The sequence below is a fragment of the Lytechinus pictus genome, chromosome 7 (genome assembly GCF_037042905.1).
Source record: "Lytechinus pictus isolate F3 Inbred chromosome 7, Lp3.0, whole genome shotgun sequence".
Taxonomy (NCBI): Eukaryota; Metazoa; Echinodermata; class Echinoidea; order Temnopleuroida; family Toxopneustidae; genus Lytechinus; species Lytechinus pictus.
The window spans coordinates 44,054,748-44,079,973 of NC_087251.1; the positions used below are offsets into that span (position 1 = coordinate 44,054,748).

Consider the following 25,226-nt stretch of genomic DNA (forward strand, 5'->3'; position numbering starts at 1 on the left):
GTGCGTGCGCTAATAATGCATGACATCATGCATACAGTTTAGTGTCTGATAATGATTCTGTGATCTATGTAATTGATATAACCTATCACTTTAGTAACAGATGGTGTGTGACAAGGATGTGCATGTACTCTACAGAAGTTCTGAATCCATTTTCTTTTAGCGGATTGGATATCTAATAGGAATACTTTCATGAGTTGTTCTCCTTTAATTCAACTAACTTGCATTTTTGATTAATTATGCCGATGGAATATCATGTGAAAAAATAGTTTATGGCGATTAACTGAAGCATTTTCACGCACATGACATCATTAACCACAGTTTAGAGAGTAGCGCTTCATGTCCATGTGCATATAGTATTGCTTCAGGGATGACTCTGTTTGGTCAGAATGTCATAAATTGTTGTGTGCTACATTAAAAAGCTGAACTGACACCACTATTGTAGATTGTGACAGTGTTGACATATTTGCCAAGATGAATAGTTACTATCATCATCCACCGATTAAGACGGAACCTGTATCGCCAGATGCAGATCTCTTTGCGGTGTATCTCAAGGATCTTATGATAGGGGATCATTGTGGTGAGTAGTCCGTGGGTATCACTGGGTCAGGGTAAGGATTTGGAAACGGGTTCACGTTTAAAATCGTGATTGTATTCTCACACATTGTTTATGTAAACACAACTACTAGTCCCAGTCTCAAACTCTTCTCGCATACTACCCCTCCAGTCTACCTCAACTGAAGACATCGACTACAAACAGTACCCCTCTGAATATCTTTTGGTACACATGACACCCGAACTTGAGGGGGTCCGAAACCCAGCCACAGCAATTGCGCCGCCAAGCAAGGCATTTTATCCCTGAGATGCCATGTTCAAAGACTGGCTATGTTTTAGACTTTCTGTGACTCGGCGAGAGATCGCAGGGATTGTATATAGGCCTAATGTTATTGGAGAGAGGCCTTACATATATTGGTGGTACGGGGACGTGCCGCTTTAATGACCCCCTATTTCAGTTCTGTAGATACTCCGAATGACAAAAAATCATTCAAAAGCCGCCCCGCCCCGCTCTCAAGACCCCCGTTACGAAACATCTCGGTTCCCTAGCCCGGCCAAAACTGTCCAGCGCAAGCACCGCATGCGAGAGCTGCACGCACGGCTTCACAACTCCCTCCGCTAGCAGCTCCATGCACTGCTAGCGTCCACATAAACATGCACAGCGCTAGCTTGTACCATAACTACTGTACTGCGATCCCGTTCCGTAGACCCTGTTTTTCACACCGCCCAGTATATATTTAGTTCCCAAGACCCCGTATTTTACCCTTGTGGTCAGTTCCTTAGACCCCCATTTCAGGGTTTCGTGAGGCACACCCCCTTCAAAATATAATTTAGATGATATATACATGTGCATTTCTGCTTGCAGTACATGCGATTCTCACTGATATTTAATCATTCTGAAATGCCCACAATCTTTGTGCATACACAAATCTTCCTTTGAATTATAATCAGCTTATCTCTCATGATGTATATGGTACTGATCTTTATGTCAACTCTTTATGTCTACTACTTATTCAGTTTTCATTGACAAAGAAAACATATAGGCCTATATAGGCCTACATATACGCAGTCTAAGACTATATTCAGCTCCAAGTTCTGTCTAGCTCTAGGTTGGCCGGATCATGTCCTGGTGGGTCAGCGCCAAACTTGTACTTCACAGGTTCACATCTCCAATACTTATCCAGTCCATTCTCGGAGCTGTGGACACTGGGTGCATTTACTAATTCATTACTTAGGCTATTCCAAGGTTTCCTCATTCTTCTGTAAAAAGAATTCTTACGTTTCTCAGTTACTGACCTCGGAATGTACAATTTTTTATCATGACCTCTGGTAGGCCCATGCACCTGACCCAAATCTGGCACTACCTCCTGGTCATACCTGTGACATAACTTGTATGTTTCGATCATATCTCCTCGCGCACGGCGATATGCTAATGTAGGAAGTTTTAGTTGAATCAATCTTTGTTCATATGGAAGGTTCTTTACTTCAGGTACCAACTTAGTGGCCCTTCTTTGTACATTTTCTAGTGCTTGAATATGTTTCTTTTAGTATGGACTCCATACTGCATGAGCATACTCCAAATAAGGTCGAATCAATGCTTTGTAGAGGAGTAAGAATTTCTCCTTGTGAAGATCAAAAAACGTTCTCCTAATTAGATCCATTAGCCTATTGGCTATTGGCTGAAAACAGATATGTATCAATTTGAAACACAGGATAGTAAATGCAATGTAATTGGTCTTATGATATTGTCATAAATATAGAGTTTACATTCAGCCTGATGCCAAAGTGAAACCTACAGATTATATATGTAATACAGTCGTTAGACACACAGATGGTACACTGTAGGCCTACACGGATAGAAGCATGGTCCATGCATATAGTATTACATACCAGCAATGATCTTGCGTATCATGCAGAGTTTGTGTGTAGGTGGAAGAAAAGGGGATTCCCCTTTGCCTGCATTACTCATGCCTAGCCTTCCTTTTCAGACCCTGGAGGTGATTGCACTGAAATGCATACAATGTATATATTTCTTTGTAAACACTCTTTAAGTTGGTGTGTTGTTATACCTGTCATTTTAAGAGAAAATATACTTGAGCTGTTTGATTTCTAGGGACTTTATTTACATGTTTAGTATATTTCAATGTGTGTATGGTAAAGAGAAATAATGTCTGAAATACTATTCTAATCCCCAGCCTGCCTGATTGATCTTAAGTTATGCTGTATATGACCTCATTGACTGCCAAAGCAAGCCCCCCCCCCCCCCACACACACATGCAAGCTCACAAACGCTTTTGACAAATCACCCATTGGACAGTATTAGGCAGTCTGGACAGTATTTGTTGCCATTTTTTAGGGGGGGGGGGGAGGCTGATCATGATGATAAATGAATTAAAAATACAGATTATTTTAAGAACATATATGTCTATTTGGGCCTACCCAACCACATCATGTATAAACGAGTGCATGAAGATGTCCCTTCATTTTACTATAGACAGGTGAGGTCTATAATTTCTTTATGGGTGCTTTAATACATATAGTTGCCCTGCTTAAATCGGGAGTAAATATTTTTCATTTTCATGAAATAATGATAATGCTGCTGCTGCTGCTGCTGATGATATGATGATGATGATGATGATAGTAATGGTGGTGATGATGGTGATGATGATGGTGGATGTGGTGGTGATGATGACGAGGATGATGATGATGATGATGATAATAGTGATTACATCATTATTACAGTGAGGGAATTCATCATTACAGTGGGGGAAATTATTTGAAATGAAATTTTAAAAAAAGCAGATTTTATTAATCAATTTTTTTTTCAAAAACTGTTTTTTTCTTCTTTTTTTTTCATCCATTAGATATGACAGGATGCAGGTGTTACATGGGTCTAGAAAGGGGAATATTATGAGCTTGTTTAACTGCTCAAAGGATATTGCAACATGATTTAATAGTCCTTCTGTATTAGTCAAAGTGAAACTAAATGTTTTTGGTAGTTGGTACCTGGTAGTACACAGGCATACATGCATATCAAATATGGATTCATTGTATTACATGTAGGTCTATATGTATGTGGTGGACACTGGTGGTACATGGATTGTAAACAATGTGTGTGTTTTTTTGTGTGCATGCGTCATTATTCAGGTACTAGATGTAACCCGTAGGTTGAAGTTACACACTTTTGTAAATCAGGACAGTTATTATACATTACTTCGTCAATTAAGCGCCGTGGTGTAGTGGTTCTGACTCAGCTCGCCTTGTAATCAGAGGGTCGTGTGATCAAATCCCACCCTGGCCTAGCACCCTTTGGCAAGGAGTCAATCCACTCTCACCCAGGTGCTAATTGGGTACCGGTGCGAAACAAACTTCGATGTGGTTGGTTTAGCATGTGTTGGCCTAACAGGCCGCTATTTGCAACAACAAAAAAATGAATCCAGTGACTGGGTAATAATTATTTTGAAGAGCTTTAAGCAGTCATAGATTGATATTGCACTTTATAAGATTATTAACAAAGTATTATTATTAATAAAATTATTCTTGTACTTTACTACATATGCCACTTTCTTTTTACTATACATGTAGATACTTTTGAAATACGTTGTTAGGAATCCTAAGCCACAGGGCTCTCACTTAACTTCTTTTTTTTTTGGGGGGGGGGGGTTTGCCAACCGGACAACCTATACATTTTTTAGGTTGCCAAATGGCAGTTCAGGTAATCACTGATTATTGTAAACTAAAAATGTGCGATCCATCAATAGCAAACCCTTTCAAAATATTGCCTGTTTCTGACAGCACTAGAGCTGCAAAGGTCTATTAAATCAGTTGGTATTTGATTCTTATTTAATTTGTTTTCAATAATTTTTTTTTATGAACTCCAAACTTGCTGTTCTGGTGAATCTTCCACTATTTCACTATATCCTATTCCAGGCCTTCCAATATTGTCTTTAGAACCTAAATTATCGATTGATTGATTGATACAATTTATTGTCCAATTAATGGAAATATGATGCTCGCATTTGATATCAAAAATACAAATACAAGGACTACAAATTAAGCAATACATCTACTATATCAGCAAAATTGCACTGCAGCTGAATTAACAAGACATGGTTAGTGTTGAATTGTTTTCTTTGTACCCCCCAAAAAAAAAAGATTAAGAGAACTTTCTCTTTGTCCTATATATATATATTTTTTTATATTTTGTCATGATTTCGTCAAGATTTATTGGCTGTGAATTAGTGATAATTGAGGAAGTTGACCATTGTTTATGATTTCTTTCCTTGGAACGTCAAAATGGTCCTTATAGCATAGTAATAAGTGGAGAAATGGAGCAGTACATGGACATAATACTGCTCCAAGTTGTGCTTGGATAATTGGAGCAATATAAAAAAAATTGAATGTTAATTGCCCATGCTTGAATTCTCAAATCTTTAATATGATTTTAGATTTCGATGTAGGTACCCCTTCCGCTGCCCCCCCGATGCAACTTATTCCCCCTTTTTAATAATCTGTGGTGTTGACTCTTGTTCAGGCTTTCTACATGTATCAGAATCCCTTCTTATTTGTCGTTCACCGGTTTTGATATGAATTCCCTGAAAATTGTCTTCTTTGATATTTGGAATGAAGTCATTCTGTGGGCAGCCATCGGAGAAAGAAGAGCTGGGCCGTGTTGAATAAAGAATTTTTACGATAACTGCATAAATTCTATAACAAGTTTATATTCAACGAATCAGATTGAAGAATTTCAGTAGCTTTAAACTGTTATTGAATTTTTTTTGTAACAAGGTGAGGCCCCTGGATGTGGATTGTTGTGTGGAATTTTTCAGTTAGGTAACGGAACTTCTCATCTTGTGAGGATGGATATTGAAATCTTTAATGATGTCTTAGTCATGAACATTGGTGAATTCTTTTATGTATACTACTGTAAGTACAATGAAATAAAACTTTTCAATTTTGAATGTGACATGTATCGGGGGCCGCGGAACGGTTTTCAAAGTGGGGGGGGGGGCTGACCATGCAAAATATCACAATCCTATGGTTATTTTTACGTTTTTGTACACGGTTTTGGAAAAAAAGTGGGGGGCTGATGACCCCCCCCCCCAGCCCCCCGCTTCCGCGGCCCCTGTGTACTATTGTAGGCCTACATGTATCAACCACTGACAAGGGATAGAAACTTTCGTACTTCCACTTCCTGCATATTTACATGTTTAAAAAAGCATGTAACAAATCTTGGTTTCGTATTGAGTTCACTTTGTTTGGTTTTATGCTAAACTTTAGTTTATTTCTCATTTCGGCATTCGATATGATAGGCCTACTTTCATGTTCATAGATAGAACACTGGTGGTAATAAAAAGAAGACTTACTTCACTGCAGTTTCATCTTGGACACCGTTCTCATTCCAATCCTAAAACTGGTTTTCAAAACCCACTTCACATGAAACGGTCTTATTGCTACAGGAATGCTCTCAGTTGGGTGACATGTTTGAAATGGCAGCATAGACATTCTCAATTCTATTGAAAATTTGTTTATTGATCGAGAGAAATGTGTTGTAGCCAAAAGCTCAATAATATTGTTGCAATAAACCTCAATTCATTACAATTACAAAACCATACTACCAGTGATGATAATAAATGGAAGTACATATTAAATGACAATGAAATTAATTATTACATCAAAGAATTTTGTATCCAATAATTAAGCCAGATGACAAGTGAAAATGGGGGTCAAGTTTTAAGAGACAAAAAACAGGATGAGAACGGGATGGAGAGAAGAGATGACAGGATGAACATAGATGAAAGGAAAAGGAGAAGGGCAGACACTGGAGGGAGTCCGATAGAGAAAGAAAGGGAAAGGATAAAAAGGAGAGATCAAAAGAGAGGGTAGGGGGGCAAGGGTAATAAAGGAAATACTTGAAACACAGCTCAATACTAAAGGTGGTTTTAAAGAATGAAACAAATAATAAATACAAAACTAAAACGTATTGTAGGCTGGACATACATATCCTTCAAAGGTGAGGGGAGCATAACCTATTAGGTAAATGCCATGTGTGAATTATTGCATTCATATTTATGTCCCAATTATTGATCAGGCCTATCGATTTCAATTAATTAATGTCCATGGAGAATCAAATTGGCATTTCTGTGCTGATAGTGGTATCAAAGTTTCTTTTGTATAATCTGGAGGACTTTGTAATGAGTTTGGTTTCATTTTCATTCTCTTATCTCTGTATGCTCTGAAGTCCTGATCTCAAGTGCCATAAAAGAAGAAAACAAGCGGGAATGGGGGTCAGAAACATGCAAAATTATAATGAGTTCCTCAAGCACTGGATAATGTGTATAATTGTGAAAAGATATACATGTACTTGAATTTTCATTTGCATAGACTAAAGCTTTATTGTTAGATATTGGTCTTCATCCCTTGAATGAAAATGTGATTGATTGAATATTGTTCATTTGAATTCAAAATTGTATCACCTTTCTAGATCATATTGTCAAGATTATGATGGGGTTTTGATATGAACCATCCCTGTTCATCGAATGGAGTTTCAGTGTTGCTAGTGTCCATTAACACTCCCATTTACACTCTCCATGGATTTGACCCTTGACCTTGGGTCATTCATATCATGGCAGTCTTCTGTTTGTATACATCCAGTTTGGGATGATATTTTTGATTTTTTAGAATAAAGTCACTCTACTTGTGATAGTCAACCAGGTCAGATGTGTATCAACTATTATTCTTAGAAATTAGAACTTTAGGTTAAATAACAAAATTATCTTCCAAATAATCATTCCACTGAACAATTACCAATGCTAAAAGTATAGATCATTGTGTCGCTCATACTGGTTTAATTGTTGATCACATTATATGTATCTATTGTTCATGTTCCCTCTTTTCTGCTACAGGTGGGCTATCACCAATTGGTCCCACACGAGCTACTTCCGAGCCGCATATTGAGGTAACAGAGCAACCGAAACAAAGGGACCATCGATTCCGCTACCCGGTAGAAGGTCGCCAGGCTGGGAGCATCGCCGGGGAAAGATCTACGTCTGACCTTCCATCATACCCAACAATTAGGGTAGGTTCATTTGAAATGCATTCTGGGATAGGAAGAATGGATAGTAGTCGTAATAATGCTTATCACTGGAAAATGTGTTCCTATGCGCTCTTTGAAAAAGACAGAAAAGAAATAAGAAAAGATTGAAAATTGCTGGCAATGGTAGCACTAACTCATTGAAAATAAATATATTAAGTATGTTTTCATGGTAGATTTAAATTTGGGTGTAGAATAGTTCTTTACATACCATGGGGTGGTATTCTAAAGTTAAGGTGCAGCATAGGCAAAGGATCATTCTCCATAAAACTTGGTCTAAAAACTAGGACAGTGTAAAAGATCCTTCAGAGCTGATCTAAGATTGCAAGGTGGTACATACTTTTAATAAAACCTTTGCTAAAATATTTTGGAGCGATTGCTGTGAGACACTGATAAGCTAGAAGCACTACTTAAAACTTTACATGCGACTGGCAAAGATTGTCTCATTTTGTATCTATTAATTTAAAAGTGCAGTAAATGAAGACATCTATTACTTTAAAAGTGCAGTAAATGATGACATTTTCTGATGGAAAATGTTTATGACATGGTGACATGGTGAAGTGGATATTACTGGAAATCAAATGTGTGGGTGAAACTAAAACATCTGACCAGTCTCTCAATTTGCCTAATGGAGGATTTAGAACCTTTCCGTTGTCCAAGGGTTGACAGTCAAAACTACTATTGACCGCATAAATCTGATGTGCTCATTGTAACCTGGGAAATTGGAACGTTTTTTTTTTCAAATACGCATTCAATGAATCAAAGCTCCTGCTAGTACTTGATGCAAGTTATTGGAGTTGTAATCTTTTTCAGTATGATTATTCGATTTTCAGAGACATAAAATTGTTAATTCTTGTAAATAATTAATTTCTTTTGATAAAAATGGGCCATTCTAGGAATGAAGTGTCTTAAAATTGAATTGAATCCAACCAAATGGAAATATGTTGCTATCGGTTTTAAATCATCTGTTTAGATGTTTGATAATATGCTCCATGAAAATGTTGTATTTGTTTTCAGGTTGCCAATTTGAATGGTCGAGCCAGGGTAGTGGTATCCTTGGTGACGAAGACTGATCCTCCCCAGCCTCATCCCCATCGTCTGGTCGGAGATAACTGTAAAGATGGCGTCTGTGTCATTATGATCGATCCACAAAGACCCGAAGCAGTGTAAGAAACTAATATCCTTTGTACCATGTAAATTGAGGTGACTGCTTCTTAAAGGGATGGTCCGGGCTGAAAATATTTATATCTTAATACATAGAGTAGAATTCACTGAGCAAAATGCCGAAAAAAGGTGAAAACAGTCGTCTTGAATATTCATTAGGTGGGCTGATGATGTCACATCTCCACTTTCCGTTTTCTTATGTTATTACATAAAATCATAATTTTTTCATTATTTCATACTTGTGTGAATAATATGTCTCCCTTATAATGAAATAAGTTGCAGCAATAAATATCTAATGCACTAAATCAGTTGTCATTCCAATTTTTCTACTTCTTGGAGGAAAAATTTGAATAAACTTCATTACATATAATAAAATACAAAAGAACAAGTATCTCCTGTTTGTCTCACCTCCATACTAACCTTGTCTGCAAGCACAGACTAATTACTTGACACTTTAATCTACAACAGCTCTAGAGTAAAGACTAGATGCCAAAGGCTCGGTCTGTGAACCAGCCACAGTACATAGTGAATCTAGTCTCACTACTTCAGACTCTGAATTATGCACAATGCAAATTGCGAAAACAAAGGGTCTGTGCCTGCAGACTATCCATAGCCAGTGGCGGATCCATGATTTTGAAATAGAAGGGGTGCAAATAAAAAGATTGGAAGTAGAGGGGGCGCAGTTGACAAATTGATTTGATTTCTAAGCTACAATGTATGTTCAATGAGCAATTATCAAAATATATAGGGGGCGCACACACCTTATGCCCTGCCTGGATCCGCCACTGATGGGAGACGTGGGCGAAGCTTTTTTGACAGCGGGAGCAGCATCATCACCATCAAAAGCATAATCTAAGGTTACGTAGTTGAAAAGTCATTGTAACTTTGAAAGACGAAGATCCTATTTCATGAAAATTAACTACAAATGTTTTTTTTCAGAACGATCATTATGATCATAGGCATATGATGAAAAAAAATATTTTTGCCAGGATAGGATAGTACAGACATCCAATTTTTTCGTATTTTGCTTCTTGTTGTGCAGGGTTTTTTTCCACACCTCTTCTCATTTCTTTGCAATATGAATACTATATCTGCTCTGAGCAAGAAAGATCGCTTGCTATTTTAAACTTGTCATTTACGTAAACTTCATAATTACCATACATGCATTCCATTGCAAAGAAATAAAAATGATAATGATATTGATGATGGGGATGATGATGATGATAATAATGATGATGGTGATAATATAGATAATGGTGGTGATGATGATGATAATGATAATGATAATGATGGTGGTGGTGATGATGATGATGATATTGATGATGGTGATGATGATGATGATGATAATAATATTGATGACGGTGATGATGATGATGGTGGTGATGATGATGATGGTGGTGATGGTGATGATGGTGGTGGTGATGGTGATGATGAAGATGATGATGACAACATCTTGAACAGCAGCAACATTGGATTTATAAAGTGCTATTTTCAGAGGATACATAACACATTATAACCCTGGCTTTAGCTTTGCACTTTGTGTACCCCTCATAAACCATCATCAGAACACCTGATTATCGCTTTACTTTGTATTTATACAGCTTTCGTAAGATTGGAGTGCAGCGAACGATGAACAAAGAAGTGGAGAACTCGCTTGCAGAGAGAAAGAAAGCCAATGTCAGACTCTCCATGGAAGTAAATAAGGGAAAGACTGGGAAGAAACACAATTACGAGATGAAGGCTGTTCGACTCTTCTTTGAAGTCTACATTGAGACAAGGGAATCATCCGGCGTCTATGATAGGTATCTTACACCTATCACATCAAGTCCCATCTATGACAAGAGTGAGTACAAAAAAATTCAATGGATTGACAGGATTTCATTATGTATATGACTGTCCACCTCAAAAATCCCACAATAAGTCATCCATGATTAATTTGGAGATCCTAAAGGCCTGGTCACACCACCCGAGCGTTGTTGGAGCGGTCGTGGAGTGGAGAGAAAAAATCATCACCGCTCGCTACCGTTCACCACCGTTTAACCAAAGTTGGCCTCCGTTAAGGCAACGCCGAATACGCTCGGCCACCGCTGATGGTCTCTCCTACCGCTCCGAAAGTTTTGAGCTGCTAAAAATATTGCGAGCGGTGAGGAGCGGGCAATTTTCCGCTCCAGCAAAGTTGACTACCGCTCTAACAACGCCCAGTCAAAGTTTGGCACCGCTAGACGAAAAATCGTGAACGCTTGGGTCCGCTAGGCCAATGCAGAAATCTTCGCCAGCGTTGCCCGGCCGGTGATTAAACGGTTCACAAACTTTGGTGGAGCGGTTGTAAGCGTTTTTTGAGCGGACACGGGATTGCTGGAACGGTGCTGGGTGTTAAAGTAGCGATCCATTGCGGTGATGAACCTTGGTTTAGCGTTGGTATGGAGGTGTCGGAGCGGTACCAGAATTTGGCTGAATAAGGAGCTCATTTGGAATCGAAATGGGCTGATAAACCATGTTTTTTGCATTTACATGAGAAACGTTTTGATTTCCGTGGATTTCCGTTTAAATTCTATCATCATCATTTCGCCCGGTGTCTAAGCTCTAAGTCGATACCAAATACAGCTGCCCTTTTTTATGTTAGAGCTGATTTTACTTGAGACATCACCCCAAAAACCTGTTCAAAAACGGTCATTTTTATACCATGCAGTCATCGCAGCGCACCGTGTGGGGTGTACATTGCCGTTCATTTTTGCAATTTTGCACGGCGGGGACGATTCCCCTTCCATGAAATTCCGGGCATAATGTAAACAAAATGAAGGTTGATAACGCATATAAGGGCTACCCAGCCCTCTTCCAGAGATAAAAGTTACTTGTAGAATAATTTCAGCCAAAAACCCTCATCTTAGTAAAACATTCGTTGTGTTATGTACTCTACGTTTTAATCAAGTCTACACAGCTTGATAAAGCACGGTCAATATTTTTCAGATTTTAAAGTATTTTTTTAATCTAATGATCATTTTGATGTCATAAAATTATTTTCAGGATCTCATACACACTTTTTAGGCATGTGAGAAGCATAAACCAACATTCACTCTGATCAATCTTAAAGTAACACATAACACAAAGTTTATATACTTCACATTGTTTAGCGTAATTTTTCTTTTCACAGATAGGTTTTAAGCAGCCAATCAAAATTTGGTATCAAAGTGACGTCATATGGGCTTTAAATTATGTTCAGTCGATTCTACGCCCCAAATTACCCCTAATCTACATGTTAAAGTAAAAATATAACACGGAAAATAATTTTGGCGCACTTTCAACTCATTCTGGCCCACTGTGCGGCGCCCGCATGCGCAGAACTCCGCTCTATCAACGCTCGAGTCACCGCTAAAGCAACGCTCGCCACCGTTAAACCAACGCTAAAGCTACGCTGGCTTCAGCGGTGCACCGCTAAGGCAACGCCCATGTTTTCGATTTTTTCCCCAATTTTGTGAGCGGTGACGATCATTGTCGAAATTCGACCCTCTCTCCCTACCGCTCCAACAATGCTCGGGCGGTGTGACCAGGCCTTAAGCTGTAAATTTATACATACCTTGTCCAAATTAATCAACAATAGCCCACGCAAGTACTTGATTTAAGGAAGAAGAATTTCAGTGATATTCAAAGAAGGAGAAAATTAGAATTGAAGTGTTGGTTCACTGGATCATGGCACTTGCATACTGTTTAAACTGGGTTTAATTTCCAGCAGTCTGGAATAAAATGATGTCAAAGAAACCCTTATATCTCATTATTGGTTTGATTCATAAAAACCTCAAATTTTAACAGAATAGTGAAAAGTGTTGCTCTTTCGGATAAGGCGACTCTAAAATGTTGGATTTTAAGAGATCAAATAACTGAAAAATTTGCCTGGTGGCTTATTGTTGGTTTTGAGGTTGAGGGTAGCATACTGAAGACGGATGGATCTGAGACCAGCTCATTCTGCCAGCCTTAGCCCCGGTCTCAACCAATGTACAAAGTAAATGGAGAAATTAACCAAGGGGTCATAGACCCTTTGCAGGAGTTGCAGGATGATAGGTGTCCAGAGCATGAACGGGGCTTATGACTCAAAGACTGTTGGGTTTATTAAGTTGAGAGGAGAATTCATGAAATAGGAGAGAGGGAGAGAATGAGAGAGAGAGTGTATATGTGTGTGGGGGGGGGAGGGGGCGGCAAGGTGTCGTATTCTAAACTTTTGACAGAAAGGACTGTAAATCAGACGAGATATGAAGAGGAATGTAAGCTTGAAGAAGGCAATGACATAGGGATCTCTAGTGAACTCTGCATGTATATAGTGGGGTAAAAAAACAGTCAGTATAAAATCCCATTATTGGGATGGAGAAGCTCCAACTCATCAGGTTTCCCTCCTTTAACTTGTAATTCAATTATGCATTGAGTAGATGCATCTTTGACATGTCTTCATGTTAATAAACTTGGCTGCCCTTCCTCAGGAAGTTCACGTTCTAGGAAAGCAGGAGCCCTTGTGTTTTCATGAAAATCCCTTTGGCATTTGGAGTCTATTGTAATGCCAAAATATTTGCATGAAATATAGCCGGTAGACAGAAGGGAATCTTCCAAGTTTGGCTGGAAGCCATGTTGTGAAAACACAAACATGTTATGATGACTTTGTTCCAACTGATGCAGAATGGGGGGGGGGTAACTTCTTTATACTTATTTTTATAAGTCTAAATAAGTTCTCTTTTTTTTGCGAATTTATTTTATGAGGCTATACAGACCATTCTTGTCACATTCATTTTTATATTACACAAATTTAAGTAAATAGGTTTTAATATGACAATGATGTAACAATATTGAAATGATTGTTAAAAAGAAAAGAATTTTACAAAATCCATGAGAGAAAGACGAAAAATATATGCTTTACTGCCCTACTTTCTCTTTGACAAAAAAAATAGTTATTTCATGTGTTTACATTTGATGAATTGATTTTGACTTCCACACCAAATTTCATACTACTGCTATGCAATATGGCTTTCATGCATATGCAGATGTGACTATACAAACCAAGGGGTTGTTTCAAAAAGCTGTTTGTAAGTTAAGAGCAACTTTAAGAACCTTTCTTTCGCGCTATACCATCGCCAATGAACATTTTGGTGTGTACCATTTACCGCAAGAAAGGATCACCAGTCGTTCTTAGAGTCTCTCTTAACTTACAAACAGCTTTGTGGAATGGTCCCCAGAGGCACATTTTGCTCATTTTCATGAAATCGCAATTTTGTTACTTGCTACCTTTTGTCAATTTGGGCAGTATAGGTGTTAAACAGCTGTGATAATTTTCTGCAAATTTTGAAGTTCTACTATTTTTGACATATGTGAACTCTAAGTCTTAATATTGAAGGTCTTGTTTTGATTTTGTTTTTGTAGAGGATACGGTATTGTCTATCTGTCGTGTGAATACCAATACTGGCAGCGTGGAAGGTGGTGATGAACTCTTCATCCTATGTGAAAAAGTTCAGTCGGGTGAGTTCTCATCTATTTACTTTCAGGCAAGTTCACGGTTTAGTGGTTCTGACTCTCACTTTGGTATCAGAGGGTCGTGGGTTCAAATCCCACCGCCGCCTACCGTCCTTTGAGAAGGCGTCATTCCACATTTTGCCACTCCCGAGCTAGGTGCTAAATAGGTACCTGGTAAGATGTGAAATTCACTGTAGGTTGTCCAGTATTGTTTGTACCTCAATGGTGACTGGCTGGAATACTCTCCAGAGAGTGGAAGATGTGCACACATCCAGCAGGAATGACTGGTTTAAATCCGATGGTTATAATTTTTCGGAAAGGACTTTATGTGAAACGTATCTGAAGCTCATTGTAATCAACTCGATTGTTATTATTACAAGTAGTTGGTCTAATACCACATTGGCTCAACCCTTTGCTTTCTAATATAACAAACTTTCTGTTTTACATGATTTGAGTGTTAAAAATGATTGAGTTGTAAGATAAAATCGTCGTTCATTTCAGATGATATCAAAGTGAAATTCCATGGGAAGGACCCAGAGACAAACCAACCCTGGTCAGCGTTTGGTGAATTCAGTCCAAGTGATGTTCACAGACAGGTAAATTAGTACACAAATAAATAGACTTCATCAGGGCTTTTAATAGTAAGAATTATACACACAAGGGACCTTTAGAACAGCTCTAACATGCCCGAGTCATAGCCGAGGGCAGTTGGACTGTTTCAAAAGTAATTGGTGTGTGTGGTGTAATTATTCTAATAATAGTAATAATAGTATGCAACAATTATAGAGCACTTAATACAATGTTTCTATGCGCTGCATGCTATTACCTGGCTTTCACCCTAGCAAAGTGATGTGTCCTTTCTTTTGTAAGATCGGGATGTGGATCTTTGTTATGTGAGAAACTGTCCTAACCTTAAAACCAAGAGCAGTCATTACATCTAACCCATGACCACGTATCACTGGTCATTAGTAAATCTATGCATTATGCCAGATAAATGACCATTTACATATGCAGGTGACACTGATGATATTAGTAACATATTAATTGTAACATAGTAGGCATAACAAGCTTGACCCCACTAGTATTCTTTTTCATTGTACAAACCTTTTTAATTTACGATTTGAATTTCATTGATCAAAGATATACTTTTATTAACTATTTATTGCAGGGAACCCATACTAACAAGCTTTGCTTTCCAGTGGGTTCCCTTTTTTCATTTCTGTATATTATACTTTTGTGTTTTGCTATACATTGTAACTTTTGTTAAATTTTGGAATGAAAAAGAATAAATGCAATCAATCAATAACAATATCTACTTTGTCGTCTTATATTGAATTTGCTTCAGATCTTTAGAAGAATATATAACCAGCATCATCATGATGTCTTAACATGCATAGTTTTTTTATGATCTTGTTGCTGTCTGAAGAAGCCACCATGTTAATATATTGATAACTTAATTTGATAGTGCGTTTACCTGTTGCATTTAATACAAAATCAGGAAATGCATTGTCTTGATGGTCATAAAATCGTACCATATGTTTGTTAATCATGAATTGCTGCGCTATTACGTTTCATGGTAGTAAATGATATCCAAAGCATTGCGTATTCCTTCCTGTTACACCACCATTTCCTCCTTCTTGCCTGGAGACTGAAAGATAAATGTTTGCTCCCTCTTGGTGTTAAGTGGTTACCAAGTAGGATGTGAAACCCTATGTCGTATGCCTAGCAATTCAACTTGTGGAAACGCTTGTTGGAATGCTCCCCAGGGAGTGGAGAACGATGCATACATTGTGTGCAGGCAAGCCAGGATCCGATGACTAGGGTGATACTGTCTGTAAAGCGCTTTTGAGACTTTTTGATGTGTCAAGTACTGTATGAAATCAGAATATTATGTTAATCATTTCTTTATTATATGTTGGGTTCATTTCTCAGTTTGCCATTGTCTGCAAGACGCCTCGCTTTGTGAATCAGAACATCAAGGCTGCAGTGGAGGTTAGTTTTCACCTCTACCGACCGTCGGATGATGATTCGAGCATGGACATGACTTTCACCTACAAGCCACGGGAATCTGTCCTTGGTAAATTTGAAAACAATTTCCTCATGGGGGGGTGTTTTCACAAAGTTTCAAGTGTGACTTAAAGTCATGTTTAGTGCCAACGCGACATGTAATCTACGGTTGTTGATTTATACGCAGTAGTATGTCCTCTGGGCATGATTTAACCTATGCAGTTGATGCGTTTTATACAGCACACAACTATGAATTTACATGCAACTGTTGGTCACACTTAAATCTTTGTGAATCACCCCCTCCCCAACCCCCCCCCCCCCCCCCCCGATCAGGAAAAAGGCTTGATTTTAGAAACCGTAAAATTTGATTATTTTTGTGTTAATATGCCCAGTGGATTGGGAGCTTAAACCTTACTCCATTTTTCATTTATAGGTGGATATTTATACAATGATCAATATGTTGTGCTTATTTACTTAGAGTGGTTATTTTGCTTTCAAAAAGAAAATCTTATAAATAAGAGTGTATTTCATTGACAATAAGTATTGTTTTTGTCTATGTAGTTGATGTATCCCCATCAAATGTAAGCATTTAATTTGGTATTTATGCATAATGATGTTGAAGACCCAGACTGGACCCGTGAAATAAAATTGACAAATCATGTATTATTAGATTCTGTACAAACTCATTTTGAAATCATTGCCACAGCTTGCATTTATCTTTAAATGATGTCTCATTCTCTGTTTACAGGACTTGGAGATATTGAGAAGAAAAAGAGAAAGCTGTCTCACAAGCCACCAGAAGAATACAACAGATATTTCGCCAACAGTGGCCGACCAGTCAAGAGTAAGTTATTCCTATCTAAAGCCAAGTTCGTGTAGTTGGGTTCCATGACATTTGCTCTTTCAACAGTTGCTCCACTCTTAAATTCCACACACTAATCATATTACCAACTTCAACACTGGGTTTAACAGTATACCCTACCCTAAACCAAACCCTAACATGATATCCTATTGCAACCCTCACACTAACCCTACATCTTAGATGAGATTTAAAGCGATGGTCTAGGCTGGAGATATTTCTATCTCAATAAATAGAGTAAAATCCACAGAGCAAAATGCTGGAAATTTGATCAAAATCGGATAACAAATATCAAAGTTATTGAATTTTAAAGATTTGCATTATTCCGGTGAAACAGTTAATAATAATAATAATTAACTTCATTTATATAGTTCTAGGCATGTCTTTATGAATATTCATTAGATGGGCTGATGATGTCACATCCCCACTTGTTCTTTGGTATTTTATTATATGAAATTAGGTTTATTCAAAAATTTTCTACGAAGAACTGAACAATTGGATTGACAACTGATTAAGTGCATTAGTTATTTATTGCTGCAACATATTTCATCATAATGGAGAAACATCATTTACACATTTATGAAAAAATGGAACATTTATGATTAATTACGTAAGAAAAAGGAAAGTGGGACTGTGACATCATCAGCCCACCTAATGAACATTCATGACGATGTGCATATAACCATTTTCACAAAATATTTATAAAATTTAAAATTCAATAACTTCGCCATTTGTTATCTGATTTTGATGAAATTTTCAGCATTTGAATTTGACTCTATTTATTTAGATATAAACATTTTCAGCCTGGACCATCCCTTTAAGCTTGGAGCAATTGTCGCAGGAGCACATGTTGTGTCACCTGTAGTTACACCCAACAATGATTTCGTAAGAGTCTCTGAAAGTAAAGTCGGGTGTCAAAATATTAAAGATCTAGATCTAGTTTACTTACGTAAACCTAACTCTGTGAAACCATGAAAGCATAGCTGAACGACACTGAAAAATGCCAGAACAAATAAGCACTTGTGGGAGACTATGATTGTTCCATTTATTATTATTCAAATAGCGAATAGGCATTCGTGTGATGGTGCAAAATATTGCATAAGGTGAAAAAAAAGATGCTCTATTCTACGAGGCATTAGCCTAGTTGAATGTAGTGTCCATTTCTTTCATCGAATGCGACATCTCGCGCTATTGCATGAATAAGAATATTCGCTATTTGTGTTGTACAACACATCGCAAGTTAGCGAAAATATGAACAATGATTTTTTTTCCCGACGTGAATCTATGAAAATAAGAAAGGAAATTTTGAAAGCGAAAGGAAAATCCTTCAAACGTGCATCGGATCTGCAGCAGCAGTGCATTTACTAAGCCCATGCAATGTGTTAAATCATATTTTCATAGTGATGTCACCTTTTCCTGACCCATGCAACAGTATACAAATAATGAATGTGTATGCGTGCAATGGGAAGAATATTTTCATGAGATGAAAGATGTAAAGTTCCATTCAACGAGGCGTTAGCCGAGTTGAATGGAACTTTTAATCTTTCATCGAATGTAAATATTCTTTCCATTGCACAAATATTTACATTCATTATTTGTTTTATATAACTCATATAAGTTACAAAGTTTTTAAAAATGTAAAAAAGGAATAAAAAAGATAAAGATTAGGTTGGCCTATTTCCAGCAACTCCTTTTCTCTGATAATTGCTAGTCGGTGGATTACACCATGTATCGACAGCTCATCAGCCCTTTGCTTTCATGTTTGTGACGTGCATTGCTTCATGGATCTGAGTCGAGCGCGCACAGTCAGTTTGATCTGCGCTAACTTCATGCGGGCAAACACACACACACATACACAAAAAGGTAAGTAGACATACACACGATTATACTGAGGGAGCGCTAGCGCGCGTACCGTGCAATGGAAAAATCAAAAATGCATGGTCACCGTGCAATGGAAAATTACAAAATGCACGCAGTAAAGAATGGACCAAATATTGAACACCTTTCAACCAATCAGATGGCAAGAATCTTCTTTTGAGTTATATAATACATTATGGACATTACTTGTGCAACGGTATGAATGTTTGACATTCAGCCTCCCATTTGCTCGCGTACAACAAGCTATTAGGTGTAGTACAACCTCAATGTATATGTTTTGAGATGTAAGTCATTAAATTATTCTATGTATATAATTTCTTTGTGATTTGATAAAGTATGATTGTATTTTTATTGTCTGTAGCGGAGACCCTTGGAGCGAGTGCCCAATCCTGCAGTGGTGCTCCATTAAGTCATCCAGTATCCAATGCACCATCCACCCTCTCATTAACACCGGTTACCATGACAATGCCATCAACAGACACCAGACGAAGTCTGCGTCAGCATCTCATGAGAGGTAAGGAAAATGAGTATTTAATAATGATTGATAACGTAATAGTTTACCCAGGGTAGCCACTTCAGTTTTGAAAAACTGTTCTCCCAGCAGGGCCTGCTTAGCATGATGTTATTACTGGTATTACTCCAGCGTAAGGTGGGTTGCCCAGGCACTCAAACATTGAAGGAATCTACTACACCTGGGTGGAGTGTGGGAAATGTAGACGAATGCCGTGCCATTTTGCGCAACTGTTGCGTTGGGATTCAAACCCTGGACCTGTCTACTCATATATTTTACTCCAATTATTTGATCTTCCCGGCGTAAGTTATTGCACCCGTGAACTCTTATCCACTCAAACTTTCATTTTCGGGACTTGACATTACAACAACACAGGAAAAACTCAGGTCCGTATCTTGAGCTTGGGTTTAGTTTGCACTCTAGTCTTAAGGTTATGGGTAGCCAATTGTGACAGAAATTTCTATCATTAGAGGTCATATCAGTCGGCTCATTTGACCCTCGAATCATTCAGAATTGTCCTGGAATAATAACCAAAGTTGCTTTCTTTGCCATTATAACATAGTTAAAGAAGAGTGTAGCAAACATAAGAAATAAACAATATAAACTAAATTTAGACATTTTTGGCTTTCCATAGTTTTAGCACAGAGTTAGAACTTGGCTTAAGATAAAATGGACTTCAGAATACATGCCCCAGTATTTCTTGTTGAAGAGGAATCTCAATCAGGTATATAACCCTATGGTTTTCCGATTCTCTCATTTAGGGGACCCATCTCTTGGTGTGAGTGATGACCCCCAGGCTCTTTTTGGTGACTTCACATTCACCGGCGGCACCGCACAGGTACAGGATACCAACAACATACCGGTCACCTACACAAGCGGAGCCCACATGAGCTCCAGCACCGTGACGCAACATCAGCACCAGCCAGTGAGCACCGACCAAGGTACCCTCGATATCCCACACGAAGCATTTTTGAGGTCCCTGGCGACGGCTCAACCGATGGAGGAAGATTCCGTCGATGAGGAACGCACCACCAGCCTTCAGAGAATAAACGCCATAGCTTTTGAGCTCATGAGTTCGTCTGCAGGCGTGTCTGGAGGGGCCACCGGAGGCGGTGAGCGCGTTATTGTCGAGCCAATGCCAGATACTGCATCTCTGAATGATTTAACATACAGTGTTCTGGAAACAATAGACATTGCTGCCTACCAGGACGTCGGAAGTGATATCGTATTTAGCACATTTGAGGGCTCCGATACGGAGAGAAATAATACAAGCAACAGCAACAATAGCAACAATAATCCGATGGGATAGCAATCGTAAGAACTTTCATGACTCCTAATTCCGAGAAAGATTTGACATCGATTCAATCTAGGAAATTAAGAGATTTATGCTTGCTTTGAAATTTTATTGTATATACAAAACCAGGTATCTTTTATGCATGGAACCCTCATCTTCCTTACATGTATAAAAAGAAATCAAAATCTGGAAAATAGTTTTCAATTGGCTGGTTTATTCATTGATACGTTATGAATCATTCACTGTATGCAAGTAATATGTTGCGATACATGCAGCTATTTCTTGGCATGCATGGAAAGTGACTGAGTATACAAAAACACTATTTTTTCGAGGGCATTTTAACAGAGTAGTTCACAAATAATGCATATGAGTGTGCACAACATTGTAAATACCTGAGATTCATACATTATCTTTTTTTATGTGAATATTTGGCAAGAAAAGTGGTTACTAATTCAGGGGATTTTTAAGAAACCCAGTCTTATTACGCAAGGCTGCATTACCATTATGACATCATCACTGCTATAGTGTAGCAAATGTGGAAAGCATTCCTTATGTATATGCGCCAGAGGGTCCTTGACTCGGTTAGCATGGGGTGTATAAAATCATGCTCAATATTTCATGCACTCAATTTGCCTATGTTACAAATGTCATACTAATTTTGGTATGCATGTTATGCTTTTTGCTGCTCACTCGTTGCACTTACTTTGAAGAACATAAGCATGACCCAAGTAGTGCATGTGATTAGCTACGATCATTCACTCGTGTGATGATAAGTGATAAAAGTGTCATCTGTAAATAATTTCATCAGTATTGTGTTTTGTCTGATAAATTTTCTGTGTGGTTGTTGTACTTGCTCATCAAAATGTAAATTATGTACTTTTTTATGTGCGATGATCTGGCATTCCTCTCTTATATTAGGCCATATTAGGAGAGAAGGATAAAGGGACAGGATTTAGCTTTTATTTTGTATTACTCCAAGCATAGGCGTCAGAGCCGAAGATTATCCTTTGTTCATGGGGGGACATCTATTGTTGCGTCGTCCCCCCCCCCCCCCAGTATAAGGATAATCCTCTGCTCTGTCACCCATGATTCCAAGTGTGGATCCAGGAGGGTGGGAAACGGTGTGGACGCACCCGTCAAATTTGGAAAGAGAACAGTGCACTGCTGTAAAATGCCTCCATTGCACACCCCGTAAAATACAAAAGATACCTCCATTTGTGAGCGATGACCCTTTTCCTATTTTTTTTGTGCTTGTCAAATTTTCGTGACAAATTCGCCCGTAAGAGCTTGAATCTGGATCCACTCCTGCACTCCCTGTGGAAAGTGTTTTTTTTTTTAATTATGAACTGCCATCAGATAGAAATCTCATAAATAACAACAACTTCAAAGAAATGTCTCTTTTATTTCCATTGTGACATGTACCTTTAAATGTAAATAGATGTATAAACACCATTTCATACACTGTCTTAAAAAATGAAGAGAGGTGTATAATCTGTGTACGTTATTTGTTTTTCATAGTTGATGTCAACATGTGCTAACATGTAGCACTAATCAGAATTATTAGATTGGATTAAGAAATGGAGTAGGATGGTTTAGAACCAAAGATGAGTAGTAATATTTTTTTGTTGATTTATCAGTTGTACTATAGAATAACATACTTTTCTTGTTATATGTTAAATTGTGGTTGATTTACCATTTGTACTATAAAATTCCTTATTTTGCGTTATATGTTACTCTATCATGCTCTATCCTTACTCTGTCATACACTATCTATTAACTCTATCATGGAACTATGTTATTAGTGCATATTTTGTTTTTATCATTATTCTTGAAAGTATAGCGTTTTTGCTTTTGAGTTTAGATGGTGTTGGAAGTGGAGAAAACTGTATAGTGTATATTATGAACATGTAGCGACAGACAGAGTCTGTTAATATATAAATACTTATAATATCGATAATCTTGCAAAGCTAAATATGTTTTTTGAATAGTGGCAGAGCAATGATGCATTAAAGGCAACTTCTATTTTGATCTTCCTATGTGAGGAAGCTGAAAAAGACAAATGTTAATATGATTGATCCTCAAGTTGCTGAGTTCTTTTGGGAAAGGAAAGAAATCATTGTATGAATTGTTACATTGATAGTGACAAAGAAGTTTTATAACATTAAAATGTTCTGTTCACTTTTGAAGTCATGTTTGTTTTGTCCCTCTGTTGTTTAAGACTGAAAAATGTAAATCAGAAAAACTAAATAGAATTTTTTTTTTCAGACTTAAAGTCATGTTTGTTTTTATCCGTTTCTCATTAAAGACTGAGAAATGTAAATCAGAAAAACTGAATCAATTTTTTTTCCTGTAAAAACCTGTATTATGTATGTTGTATGATAGCTATTGTAATTTGTAATGGTAGCATTGTATGTTAATATTTGTTTATTTTATAGCATATATACTTTTATCTTTTTCATATAATTGTAGCAAAAGTTTTAAGAATTGTTTAAAGTATATATATAAATTGTCCTGTTCCTTCATGTTATGTGTTTTAGATTAAGCATATAATGCTTTATTTGTTTGTTAATTTTCATAAAGTAAAGTACTCTAAAAATTGCTTGATATCACCTCGTCATTCCACTGTTAGAATGTATTGTACTCCTTTGATATTTATTAAGATGATTTTTCTTTAGAGTGTAGAAAATGCCATGTTAATGCCAATTTGAAGCTCAAGACAAACCATCCCCCAAAATCGGCAGAGAGAGATATTATAAAGCCATTTGAAGAATAAAATTTTGAATATATATTTAGGTTTTCATTTGGGTACAAAGGAAGCATTTTAGGATGTTCTCCAGTTATGTTTGTGCGCATCCCTATCTGCGTGCTGTGCATATTCTACTCATGCGCATTGACGTCACAATAAGTAAACAGGTTACTGACCAGCTACAGGTATCAGCTGATTTTTCCAAGCATCTGCAATCTAACAGCAAATCAAGATGTGTTATTTTACAAAGCTTTGAACTAGAAATAACTTTTTAAATGCCTCTACCTTCTCAGAATACTTTACTCTGCAGTGCTTGGAAGTATGACAAATATGACGTCAAGTTTGATTAAATGGGATAGTGGAGTAGAATTTTTCTTTATGAGGATACAAGCCTGTTGCCGCGTTATTTGTCTTTTTAAAAGCACATTTGTTCCAACAAAAGTGTTGATATTTAAAAAACAAGCACATGAACCCCTAGTTTTTAATGTTCACACATATTTAGTATACGTTTCTCTACAACCATGCAAAATGACATGGGTTTTTAATAAAGTGCAGCATTTGTTGTAAAATATTTTAGATATATGTTTTTGTCGTCTCACACCTTTTTTAAAACTGAAGGTGCCGCTGCTCTTTAAATGACAAACGAAGAGCAGTATGGGTTGATTCTTTATAGTAAGTAAATCTGGACTATAATGTAAAATTTGGTGAAATTTAGATGGATTTTGACTGAGTAAGAGAGGTTTAAACTGAACGCTGTGATCTCGTAGGGTTTAAAAACAAAATTATTTTTATTGTGTATTTCTCGAGACCTTTCAAATGGGTGAACTTCAAAGCTTGGGAGCAAAAAATCAAGCACATGAACCCATGTTAATTTTTACATAATTGGAATAATTAGGTGCTAAAGTAACTTTGCAAAATTTGGTGAAAATGACATGGAACGTCCTTAAAGGGGTGGGGTGTGAGAGAAATATGACAAATATACCAAAATGTTAATCTTGTTTTTGCAGATGGTAGGCACAATACTAGTATGCTGATGATAATGATAAATAATTGTAATATTGATAATGAAGGTGATGATGATGATGTTATTGGTAATGATAATGATCACAATGATATAATACTGAAAACTAAAAAAAAGGGAGCCATGGAAAACCCATTTTCATTGCAATGTTAATGCTTATCCTCTGTTACATACAAACTTAAGCAGTATAATGATAATGATCTTATAAATGATTATCATAATGATAACGAGATAATTGTGGTGACATGTGATGTTATTGGAATGGAGAATCCATTGTATATTAAACAGGATTGGCTTTTTGATACTGTCCTATTAGCAAAATAAGGTAAAGATTTGGATTTAATTGAACTAGGTTAGTCCAAGGAGATGGGAGGTTTGTCTTGTCACAACAAAGTACATATATTTTTTGTCTTTGTAAATTTGTACATAACTTCATGTAAATATATCATCTAAAAATAAATTCAAAATTGTAAAGAATATTTTGGATGCTGATAGCTAGTCTTGTTATTCTTCTTTTCTCTCGAAATGTGGATGGTTTTTTTATACAGCTAGTTATGTTTGCAGCTGTTATGATTAAATATCTTAATATATTTACTTTGAAAAGTACAGGC

At 37.2% G+C, this 25,226-nt stretch overlaps 1 protein-coding gene across 1 annotated transcript; it reads left to right on the forward strand.

Moving 5' to 3' along the window:
- On the forward strand, positions 1–25,092 carry LOC129264364 (putative transcription factor p65 homolog). Its single transcript, XM_054902230.2, has 10 exons — positions 1–577; positions 7,458–7,630; positions 8,663–8,811; positions 10,411–10,652; positions 14,210–14,305; positions 14,801–14,895; positions 16,232–16,376; positions 17,055–17,150; positions 19,405–19,557; positions 20,316–25,092. Exons 1-10 carry the CDS (start codon positions 472–474, stop codon positions 20,861–20,863), a joined length of 1,803 nt encoding a protein of 600 aa, XP_054758205.2. The 5' UTR covers positions 1–471; the 3' UTR covers positions 20,864–25,092.
- Positions 25,093–25,226: the final 134 nt, after the last annotated feature.

Excerpts from the sequence above, each read along its gene's own strand:
- LOC129264364 (XM_054902230.2), top strand. The coding sequence starts at position 472 with ATGAATAGTTACTATCATCATCCACCGATTAAGACGGAACCTGTATCG. Across the intron at positions 7,631-8,662 it reads CATCATACCCAACAATTAGG|GTTGCCAATTTGAATGGTCG; the intron begins GTAGGTTCATTT and ends ATTTGTTTTCAG. Across the intron at positions 14,306-14,800 it reads ATGTGAAAAAGTTCAGTCGG|ATGATATCAAAGTGAAATTC; the intron begins GTGAGTTCTCAT and ends CGTTCATTTCAG.